Below are 12,379 nucleotides of genomic sequence, written 5' to 3' on the forward strand. Positions count from 1 at the left end.
GAACATACTCACTTTTATATTGCCACAGAATTCTAGAGAATGGGTTGACCTATCAAAAACTTATAGTTCTTACTTTTAATATAGGCCAAAGCAAACATTCAATAGAGACAGAGAGGAGAATATATGAATCACTTATCCCACAAAGCAAAGTTTAAGAATGTAATTATCCTTTAGACCTATATTTTGTTATGACAGTAAAACTAAATATAATGTTACCTTTACTCTTTACTGGTTATAAATTCCCTGCAATTTATAACAACTGTAAACCTACTGCGTGTGGATAAATAAGCTGACTGAAGAAGAAACTAATAATTTAGAGTTGAAAATAAAATTTTAAAAAGTGTAAATAAATGAGACAATAGCCTATCAAGTGAAGGTACGGACAGGTTTTCATTCCTACTGTTATCCAAAAAAGAATGGGGAAAAAAGCTAGTTATAAAGGCTGAATAACATATAAACATCCATTTACCAGGAGAAAAAACACTCAGTTATAAAAACTAACCAAACATCTTGACATAGCCTAGTTGTCAGCTTTACTGTTAAAGCATGCTTGCAAAAATCTCTCTTATAAAAAATAATAAACGACTAAACTGAAGTGATGAGTTGCATGCATGCACTTTGTCACACTCTAACCACGGTTCACAGAGACGGGACCTTACCTGTTGCGCTGGGATGTGCTGCCGAGCTGATGGCCTGCGCAGACTGAGAGTTGAGCGGTAGCAGTCAGTGCATGAGGCGATGCATCAGACGGAGCTGGGGCGTGGCCATCACAACGAAACCAGCGAGGCGGTGGACGCACTTCACCACATCATGTCAAGAGGAGGGAAAGGCATTTGAAAGTTGTTGCCAAGACTATAGTCATAGGCTACATCTACTTATAGTGGTTGAAAGGTAGGTTTCAAAACTGATGTATTTAATCCTACTGAGTTTCAAAATATGGCAATGGCCGACAGGACGAAGCAATTTGGAAATATAGCCCAATCAATCTGTCCTTTGTTAATCCATAAATGGAGAGAACACCAAAACGGTCAGCGTGGTGCACATGCATAGGCCATATGATGTAGGCCTGCATTAATCAATACTGTATGCAAGCCCAGCAGGGATACAGAGACGGGATAAAACCATGTAGTCTACTATAGGCTATAGGCCTACACATAGCACACAAAAAGACAGTAGACGAGAGTGAAAACCTATGGTGAAAACCAGAGTGCACTTTAGTTAATTAGCCTAAGTTAAATTAGGCCTACGAATAAAATATAAAACAAACAACACTATCCTCCTTCATAACTTAAGGTAGGCTAATAGAATAGGCCTACTCAAAGATTAGACTTGCATTTGAAAAGTCTTCATTTATATTTTCTCTGTTCTATTGGTTACTAAGTTTTTACATTAGTTGGCCACCTGTCGATGTTATCTCTAACCTGCTATAGGCCCTATTCTCTGTTTTTTGTTAGGCCTACTAGGCCTAATAGCTTTCTGTAAACTTGTTTACGCTTTTTTTTATATATAGGGGAGAGTGGCCTAAGTTGTGCATTTTGGAAGTTGTGCCACCCCTTGTTTCTAGAAAACCGTGGAAGAAATTGGAAATGTGACCACATATTTAAGAAGAGCCATCTATTTAACTCATCCTGTAAAGAAGGGAGACACAAGGAATAAGACATAAGCACATTTAAGATCAAAAAACTGTGTTTTGCCTTTCAAAGTAAAATTTCCATGATCAAGGTTTTTTGATTATTCTGTCTGAACAATTATGGACAAGTTTGAAAACATTTGACACATGTTTTAGTGCTTTGGTATGCTACATTTTTAGTCTATACAGTTAGCACGATGTCAGCCCTAAATTGCTGCATCATGCTTATCATCTAAATTTCTGGGATTGGGGTGATTTGTGCCAAAGGGCCTGGGTGAGTTATAAGTAAGTAAGTAAGTAAAATGTATTTATAAAAGCACATTTATGACAGTTTGCACTGTCCAAAGTGCTGCATAGTGCATTCAGTAGGTAAACAATGAAGGTAAAATAACAATAACCAAAATAAAAGACGTAAAGCCCATACATCCACATAAACACAGATAGTAGTGCAGAGGTAAGATAGTTAATGGGGAGGAAACACCAGGGTGTACATATGGGTTTTGAGCCTTGATTTAAAGGCAGAAATGTAGGGGAATCACATTTGTCAGATGGCAGTTGGTTCCACAAGCACGGAGCAACTAGTGCAAAGTACATTTCTGAGAGTTGTGCCAGTGGCATGGCTGTATACGCTGGTCACCAAAAGAAAGTGATTGTCTACAGTAACTCAGAAGAGAGTGACATCTCAATTCCACTTAACGACACCACTGATGAGAGTTCAGATGGCCAGAAAGATGATGATGGTGACTTTGTCATTGTGAGCTTTGCAGGTAAAACCATTAGATCTGCTAGGCCTTGTTTAAGAAAATTGTCCTTCAATCTTTGTCAACTATTTACTTTAAATACACCGTAAATAAGTGATTGTCTGATGGATTTGTCTTGCATTACAGTTTATGAGATATATATCAATGGCACAATTCACCCCATGGTATTCTCTCCAACCGCACAACTTACACCACACCGGGGCAAGTTGTGCATCAAGACAACTTTTTTTCCGAAAGCTATATTTCTTCAACAGTTTATTCCAGATCCAAAGTTTTTATTGCCATGGATGCACAACACCCTGAAATATATGTACATATTTGAGTTGGAGACTTTACTGTCAAGGCCTTACTTTAAAGTCACTTTTAGTGAAAAGTTGCACAATTTAGGCCACTCTCCCCTATAGCCTATATAGATTATTGCATTGGCCAGGAAATGTATTAAGGCTTAGCTGTTATTGGAGACAGCCCTGATTGTTTTTTAATAATAATAATAATAATAATAATAATAATAATAATAATAATAATAATAATAATAATAATAATAATAATAATAATAATAATAATAATAATAATAGCCTACCTGGAACTGTAGACTATACTGCAGTCGTTGAAATATACACCACAAGGAACAGCAAAAGAAAAAAAATAACTAAACATGTTTAAGGTATTTTAATAGAACAGCTAGCCTATTTAATTATATATTTTTTTAATTGTAGGCCTATTTATTTATTTGGTTGTAGCCTAATTATGTAGCCTAATTATGTAGCCTAATTTGTATGCTCCGTTTTGTAATGATCTATTACTGGTGATGCTGTTGCCAAATATAATGGAATTATTTATAGGGCTACTGCAATGAAATAAATAAAAACAACACAGAGGGGTCCACAGTGAGGAGTCCCCCCTCCTTTGCTCTGGGCAGTTGGTTCATCCCACACCACTTCCTCGGTTGTTTGGCGTGCCCTCCCCTCGCCTGACGGTGTGACTGGAGTTTACCTTCCGCTGACAGGCTACTGTCACACGGCCACCATGTTATCCCATTCCCGGTGTCTCACCCGGAATTTCGGCCGCTCCCTCTCTGCCATCCGCCAGGTAGGCAACAAGCAGATACAATGTTGTCGTTGCCCCTCGCGACAGGACCCATCGCTGTTTGTAGGCTGGCTGAAGCTCTGCTAGAGCTAGCATTAGAATTAGCTCGCTGCTGCAGGCCGTAACATTGTGAGCCAAGGACAGTATGACACTTTCACAAATCTCTGCTGCAGCTTGTATTTAAGTTAAAAGCTGTACCATCTGTCATTTGTATCGGTTCGCGTGTTGACATGAATGTTTAAGATGTTTAAAATAATTATTACATATCTGGTCAATGTGTATGTACAGTTAACAGTTAGCAAACTAACCATATATGTGTGTTGCTAGCTAGCAAGAACATGCTAGCCACACTGATCTCAATGTGCTTGTAGGTTAGCTAGGCTCTTTTAGCTGTCAAGCTGAGGTCATTTTATGCGGGAGCGTTAAATGACAGGAAACAATGCCCAGATTAGCTAATTTAAGGAAAGTCTTGAGTTAATGTTTATTTTCATACAGAGTGTAACTTTTTGCTGCTGCTTTAGAAGCTAAGCAAAGTCAGTCATTTTGAGTAAAGTCCCAGTTGGTGTCAGCTTATCGAGAAGGGTCTGTCTGCAGCCGCAGCCAAATAGACCATTAGCCGTTAAGTAAGCTGCTCAAATACAATATCTCGCATGCATTTGCTGGTTAAGTTCTAATGAAAAATTACACAAGCCACCTGTTTGCCGGATCGTGTTATTGATTATGTCAAAGGTCATCGTCGAGCAGCTAGAAGTGACCTTTGACCGAGAACACTGACTTCGCTCCTTTTTGTTGGCTCCAGTGCTATTTATGTAAAAGTACAAGTACAACATGTTTTCACCAACACTGCAGGACAACGTTATTTCACTCGATAGCAACTTGTGAGCTTATTTTTTCTCCATACATTATATGCTTGAAAAATGTTGGAACAGTTGTTGTTCTGCTAAAAAAGTATCAGACATTTTCCAATTCTTAATCTGTGTCTCTTAACAGGGCAATAATGTGTTGGCTCGTCGGGCTGTTGCAGGTATGTGTGTGTTTACTCTTCAAGCATGTGAAGTCTTTCATTGCAATCTTTGCTATGGGTTAGTCCTGTCACAAGCAGTTAATAACACAGCGCTTTTGTCCATTTGCTTACAGGTCTATCAGTTAGCCACAATATCCCTTTCAACAACAATGTGTAAGTACAATAATTCATAAAAATAACACTACACTTTTTGAAGAGACAAGGAACTTTGCTTTCAGAATTCTGATGCATGAATTGTTTATTTCTGGCATGGACAGTCTTAAGCCCATCAGTCGTCAGTGCTGGCACACATAGTGTCCTAACTTTTTATTTTTTATTCTTGGATGATAAATTACAAATTTACTTTTTTTATTATTTTTTTTAGTATCCTGATTTCTATTTTTCTTCTTCTTCAGAAAATCTGATCCCCGGTCCAGCATCTTCCAAATCCAGTACTTCAGGACGTCTGTAGCCTACAGTATGTTAGAGCCACATGCATTCAATGTCTACACTTATCTGAAAATTAAGCACAACCGCTGATGTGTGGAGTAAAGAAATGCATTTCCTGTCATTTGTCTTTGCTCTCCAGGAGATGAAGTTGTCACAGTTAAGACCCCTGCGTTTGCAGAATCTGTCACAGAGGGGGACGTGAGGTGGGAGAAAGGTAACTTTGTTTATTAATCAACATACATGAGTTGTATAGTAGTTTTATGATACAGGAAAAAGGTGGTCTTGTTGTGCTCGGATGCTAAAACAGTGTTCTCCTTTCAGCTGTTGGAGACACCGTCGCTGAGGATGAGGTGGTGTGTGAAATTGAGACTGATAAGGTAAAACTAAAAGTCATATGAGTTCCCTGTGTCTGTGATTTCTGTTTACTGTTGGACTTTGCCTAAGAAAGTGAAAGCCTTCAGAGTGTGAGGCACACCATGAACTAAACAATCAAGGCATGTTGTGTTTTTTTAAAAGCAATCCATCTCATCTGTAAATATTCATATTTGTTGGGGTAGACTGGTGGTAACAAGAAGGGCAAATCATGACTGTTAAGTGTATACTTTTTTTTTTTTTTTTTTTCAATAATGGCTTTTACAAAAACAATTTAACTTGCGATTGTATTTGAATGTTCACTTAAATGAAAGCATACATTCATTAATTTGGCAACAGCCAAATCACAAAGCATATATAATTTAAAATACCTCAGATCTTTTAATATTTCAGTTTTTAAACATATAGTTATTTTTTTCCCCTCCTGCTATCAGACATCAGTGCAGGTTCCCGCTCCTGCTGCTGGCGTGATCGAGGAGCTTTTGGTCCCCGATGGAGGAAAGGTCGAGGGAGGAACTGCGCTCTTTAAACTTCGAAAAGGAGGTCTGAATCTGAAGTATCTTGATTTTATTGAGAAATTTTACAAAAAATAGTCTTATTAAAATCATAGTTCTTAAAGACCGACTTCACCAGTTGGAATATGAAGGTGTATTGAACTCGGAGATCCTATTTAGTATAAATGTGCAAAAAAAAATTAATCGGATCATCCTAGCCTGAGAAAAGGCAGAAAGAGTGTTTTATGGTCTCACTGTCTAACCCTACAGTTTCCTTCTTGTGACATCACAGTAAGGGTTAGGATTAACAGGACAGCTGGGCCAAGGGAAGACTGAGGGAAGAAAAACCTGATTCATTATATTATAATAGTGATTTTATAATGATAGAATGCCGGTTCCGGTGACGTATTCCTTTAAGTATGTATTATCCCTATAATAATGTGCACCTCTGCTTCTTTTAGCCGGTGCTCCCAAAGCTGCAGAAGCTCCAAAAGCCGAGGCCCCTGCCCCGGCCGCCGCAGTCCTCCCAACCCCTTCTGCTGCTCCTCCTCCCCCCTCAGCTGTGGGCCCCATTCCCACCACTATGCCCCCTGTGCCACCTGTGCCAGCACATGCTATGGACACCAAACCAGGTTAGTTGTAATGGGATAGACAGTGTGTGTCATGTGAGAACTGTTAGGCTTGACATCTGTGCTCTTGACCTCTAGCTTACATGATTAATCATTGTTTGGCTTTCTGCAGGCAGTGGCTTTCACCAAGTTCTTACTTAGCGGATGTCTGGAGATACAGCTAACTGCTTCTCTATTTGTCATATAGTTTCAGCCATCAAGCCAACTGCTGCTAAAGCTGCACCAGCGGCTCCAGCAGAGGCAGGGGCCAAAGCAGCCAGGACAGAGAGCAGGGTAAAGTGCATGAATCACCACAACACCTTAATAATATTTTTGTGTATCTGATGACTTCTAGATTTGTTCTGATTATCTATTAGAGTTGAGTCTGACCTGGAATCTGTTTACCGGCTCTGCTAATTCTTTTTTATTTTATTTTATTTTTTATTTTAGGTTAAGATGAACCGCATGCGACTGAGAATTGCGCAGAGACTGAAGGAAGCCCAAAACACCTGCGCTATGTTGACTACATTTAATGAGGTCGACATGAGGTGGGATATTCTAATTTAGATGACCTACATTATTAAACCCTCAATGCTATTCTAGGTAATAAACGAGAAGTCTTTTCTGCTGCATTAATGCATATAAAAAGTAGCCGTTTAGGGGAAAAGGTCTGTTTAGATAGTAGGAATCCAAATCTGTTAAAGTATTTCTAAAGTGTGCATTTGTGTGCAGTATGTGTACAGTAAACATACTGTGTGTGTATATCCGTGTTAAAAGCCCTAAACAACACTTGCACAAATGGTTATAGATTGGAATCTGTCCAACAGGAAAAGCTTTTTGAAAGCCGATATCCTCTTAAACACTGGAATGTAAATATTTGGTCGTAATGCCATCTAAAACGAAGATAAGAATTGTTAAAACAGGTTTTATTAATTTACAAGGAAATGTTATTGTCTGCACTTGCCCCCTGTGCTGAAGAGGACACTTTGAGGGTTTCTTTTCCCCGCAAATGTGCGGTGTCGGCTTTCGGCTATTCAGGGTTTTCTATGTATCCTAATTAGATTGGCATTGACGGTCTGGAGGAAGACTTCCCAGGCCAGGGCTCATCTGGAGCCGAAGGAGCTAGTCAGAGCAGGAGGCTGGAGCATCTGTAGGGGCCCACAGAGACCTGTGCTCTGAGTGGAAGGGCTGCCTCCACCGATATGGGCTTTTATGACAGCCCAATAAGATTTACAGGCTCTAGAAAGTGAAGATTTTTATCGCTTCTTCTCTCCTTTCTCGGAGAGTCTGTGTCTTGGGAGGGGCTAATTGTGTTAGCGGAGAAACCCTAGAGCTTCAACAGGGTTAGACACAGGAAAACAAACAATTAAAAAGAGAGATACAAGAGAAAAATGAGCAATGGTGAAACGATTAGCAGGCCAATTTCAATAGCTTTAATTCACCGCTATCACTGACGGCCTTCTCCTATAGCCATAAAAGGCATAGTTTTTTTCCCCCCTTTAGAATTATGTTGATTTTTGACCTGTTTGTCATATCAGGGTAACAATATTTGGAACTATTTTCATGAAGTTTCTATTGCGTCTTGGTGTGTTTTCTATCATATTTTAGAGTTTAGTTTGCCTTAAAGCGGCTACGAGTAACATTTAAATATCTTTTAAACAGCCTCATGTTTCCTCTGATAATCATAAATTACCTTTAACAGCAAACGAGACCATCAGTGCAAAGAAAGACGTTTTTATATAGTTTTTATTACTGCTTTTGGTCTGGTCGCACACCCAGTCCGATTTTCGGTTTGCTCGTGCAGGCTCTATGGTCACATATCCGTATTGGTCGCAGATTTCAGTGTGGAGCAGCAACGCGATTTGAGAAGCCTATCCCTCCAGGTGAGGGAAGGGGAGCGGGAGCTTTGTTTGAGACAGTTATTTGTCGTCATAATGACTGATAACGGGGCTGAACCATCAAAGAAAAAAAAAGAGAATGCAATGAAGAAAAGCTAAAAGGGAGAGTGATATAGGCTACGGGCGGGACGAGGGCGTTGCCAAGCAACGCGTATACAATTTCACGAGAGCGAAACTAGACTGCAGTGTTTACTCCTAAATGAATGAGTGGTTGGTACTAACACAAAGTTTGCTTTGCTTCACCATCATCAGATAACCATTATTCATCGGAAATAGTCATTATTTACATCAACAACACAAACACATTACCTCATCGTGATCCATACTAACTGCCGCCTCTCGTTCATTCGCTTTCTGTGAGGACACGTAATCTTTCAGCTCCGTGAGAGAGAGTAGTTGTGTGTAGCACTGACTGGCATTAGTTGATGCAGTGTCAAAACCACTCTCACGGAGCCGAAAAGAGTCCTCACACTTTCAACACACGGACATGCACTATATTGCGCCCTTCTCAGTTCACACTCGCACGCCTGGCACGAGCTAGAAAACAGCTTTGCGACAGCGGGCGTCGTAAAAATACTACTGCTTTTGTCCAAAAGGGACGCCAACGTGCCATGTTACTCGTAGTGGCTTTAATGCCTCTATTTAAATGTGCGATAACCTGTTTCTAGCAAAGGCAATGGATTCACTTAAAATAGCTCATATAAATGAGTTTTTAATGAACATAATTTATAAATTGCTGCTCTTTTCAACATACAGCAACAAAGCAGTAACCAACTTAAAAACCTGTCAAATGGACTGAAAAGGATTTTATTACTAAATGTTTTTTTGTTTTTCTGCAGCAACATCACAGACTTGAGGAAGAGTTACAAAGATGCTTTCCTGAAAAAGCACAACATGAAGTTGGGCTTCATGTCTGCATTTGTGAAGGCTGCTGCTTACGCCCTGGCTGACCAACCTGCTGTCAATGCCGGTATATACTTTTAACCTTAAAAGATTGACACAAACCTCACTTTGTGGTATCATTTTGACTACATCTTTGCACGTCTGACATCAAGTCACTGCAAGTGTGTGTGTGGTGAAGAAAACGATTTAAGTTTCGATATTCATTGCCAAACCTCAAAGCCAACACTCACTTATTTGCTGCTTTAGACAAACCTGACCCACTTAGATAGACCACAGTGAAGCAGGGGTGGTCTGTCTAGCTAGCTTTTGACAAGTAAAAAAAAGTCTGTGGGTTTTACCTTCCATGTGAAAATGTGAACAGGACATTTTGGTAGCCAATGTAGTGATGATTAACAGTTTAATCCGTATACACGTTAAAAAAAAAAATCTTGTACGATCTTTATGGTTTTTTTTGTGTTCTCCAGTAATTGATGACACAACCAAAGAGATTGTGTACAGGGACTACGTCGACATAAGTGTTGCTGTGGCCACGCCAAAGGTAATACAAGTGCATGATAAGTGTAAGTGCTTTCTAGCCCACTTGTTCCTAGTGCCAAGGTTGGAAAATTCACTTATATGATCTCTCTCTCTCAGGGTCTGGTGGTTCCTGTGCTCCGAAATGTAGAGGGAATGAATTTTGCTGATATTGAGAAGGCCATCAATTTGTTGGGAGAAAAGGTGATTTCTTATATTACATATTATGACAAATTGGAAGTCATGTGTTTAGCCTATGTTTTATTTTTCCATCTTATTTTATTTTATTTTTTTACAATTGTTGTGAACATTCTTAGCATGATATGTTCTCATTATGTTATGGATAATTGTGGATGTGTGTTTTTTCTTAGGCCCGTATGAATCAGCTGGCTGTTGAGGACATGGACGGAGGAACCTTCACCATCAGCAATGGCGGCGTGTTTGGGTCCATGTTCGGCACACCCATAATCAATCCACCACAGTCTGCTATTTTAGGCATGCACGGGATCTTTGACAGACCTGTTGCAATCGGTGGCAAGGTTTGTTTCCTCAATTTTAAACACACAAACACAACATTGTACAAAGTAAAAACATATTCAGTAGGGCTGCAACTAACGATTATTTTGATAATCGATTAATCTATCGATTATTTTCTCGATTAATCGATTATTAATCGATTAGTGTTTTGGCCCGTAAAATGTCAGAAAATGGTGAAAAATGTTGATCAATTTTCCAAAGCCCATGTTGAGGTCCTCTAATATAATTTTATGTCCAAAACACAAAGACATTTCAGTCTACTGTCATAATAGGATTAAAGAAACCAGAAAATATTCACATTTGAGAAGCTGAAATCAGAGAATTTGGAATTTTTTTATTAAAAAATTAATTGAAACGATTAATCGATTATCAAAATAGTTGGCGATTATTTTAATAATCGATTAATAATCGATTTGTCGATTAATCGTTGGAGCTCTAATATTCAGCAATTAATTGGTTTAAGTAACAACTTCATTGGATCAAAGACTGATAAATGTGATTCAAAAACATACTTGACAGAGAGAGAACCCCTTTTAAATAAATAGGCTTGTTTTGAAAAATCCCTTTGCTACATCCCAACTGTTTGCTAAATATATGCAGTATTCTTTGGTCGGAGTATTTTTAAGCTTACATGCATGGATTCGCCCAGGGACAGTCAGCAGCAGTTTTCTAAAATAAGCTTGACACTTGTCCTTTACTTGCCAACAATTCTGAGACCCCTTGTTACATTTTTTTCAAGAAATTATTCTCAATATTCTAGTTGAGCACCTGATGGTGCATTACAAGCAATCCACATCAACCCATATACAACTATACATAATCCCACACTAATGTAACATTTATTGCATTATAATAATGGATAAAGAGGTGTGAATAAAAGACATAGATTAGACCAGGCGTTTTAAAATTAATATTAATAAATGAAACTAATCTAAAGGGAAAGGAAAGTACCATCTCAATCATTATTTTATTGTCGTTTTTAGCAAATTCTGTTGGGTGTATCAGAATTTGGTCACAACGATTTTCTTTTGTTCAGGTGGAGATCCGTCCCATGATGTATGTCGCCCTGACATACGACCATCGTCTGATTGATGGAAGAGAGGCCGTCCTTTTCCTGCGCAAGATCAAGTCAGTGGTGGAGGACCCCAGGGTGCTGCTCCTTGATATGTGAACCCCTCGTCGTCTCCAGGCACAAACAAACAAACCAGCCCACACGAAACAGTGGCTGTACTCACCCAGATGAACATTACCGTAAATGCAGTTGATGTGTTGTATTGGTTGACTAGACAAAAAGGATTTTATTTTCGAGAGCAGATGAGTTGTGCCATGGACATTTGTAAGATGGGAGTGATGCAAGGTTTGGTGCTGTTTTGGAGAACTGTCAGGGTCTGGGGTTTCTATGGTGCTGGTCTCTAGATCAAATAAAGGAGATTCTATAACTTGTACACCATATGTCATTTTCTACATATAAATGCATTTTCAACTTATTGTGAGATGAAAGGCAAACATTCATAACCAGCATAGGTATATTCCCTTATTTTGGTTGAAAGAAGAACACTTAGCATCTATTGGGCCAGAAACCAAGAAACAAAATGTTGTATAATGTCCAAAGTGAAGAAATCCTCAGAGTTTATGCCATCTGTTTCACAAAAAAAGAGGAAAATCTCTTTATGCGTTGTAAGAAAGACTATTTAAGAAAAGTAAACAGTTTTAAACAATAAAAGCTGCATTACTCTACTGTAGTTTTTGTTTTGGACTTCTTTGTGCTTTCATATCAATAGTACATATCCATCTCCTGCATATTATGCATGGATGGGTTGTATATTAAAATCAAACCAAAAGTAATTAACCTTGACCACCTTACTAAGGTGATGTTAAATGCAAAATACAGGAATGGAAGCATTTGCTAAGTTTCTCCCCTTATGGAAGTGGGTTGTGGAATATTGTTAGTTCACTAAAAGGAGAAAAAAAATACATTACAGTTGCATTATTAAATGTCACACTCATCAATTAATGTTGAGATAATCTCCTAAAGCTTTAGGAGGCTAATTTGTGAAGTCCTTAAAAGTCTTGTCCCCATCAAACTTACTGCCAACAACTTTATAAAAAATAAAGGAGGACCTA

The 12,379-nt window shown here is 38.7% G+C and overlaps 1 protein-coding gene across 1 annotated transcript; it reads left to right on the forward strand.

Annotated features, from left to right (window-relative positions):
- Window positions 1-3,356: 3,356 nt before the first annotated feature.
- Window positions 3,357-11,700, forward strand: dlst (dihydrolipoamide S-succinyltransferase). Its single transcript, XM_080043090.1, has 15 exons — window positions 3,357-3,480; window positions 4,468-4,501; window positions 4,615-4,654; window positions 4,897-4,958; window positions 5,070-5,144; window positions 5,252-5,307; window positions 5,737-5,845; window positions 6,258-6,428; window positions 6,613-6,698; window positions 6,855-6,952; window positions 9,142-9,272; window positions 9,670-9,743; window positions 9,839-9,922; window positions 10,090-10,257; window positions 11,292-11,700. Exons 1-15 carry the CDS (start codon window positions 3,418-3,420, stop codon window positions 11,424-11,426), a joined length of 1,386 nt encoding a protein of 461 aa, XP_079899216.1. The 5' UTR covers window positions 3,357-3,417; the 3' UTR covers window positions 11,427-11,700.
- Window positions 11,701-12,379: the final 679 nt, after the last annotated feature.

This window comes from Ammodytes marinus (assembly GCF_949987685.1).
Source record: "Ammodytes marinus genome assembly, chromosome: 15".
NCBI lineage: Eukaryota > Metazoa > Chordata > Actinopteri > Uranoscopiformes > Ammodytidae > Ammodytes > Ammodytes marinus.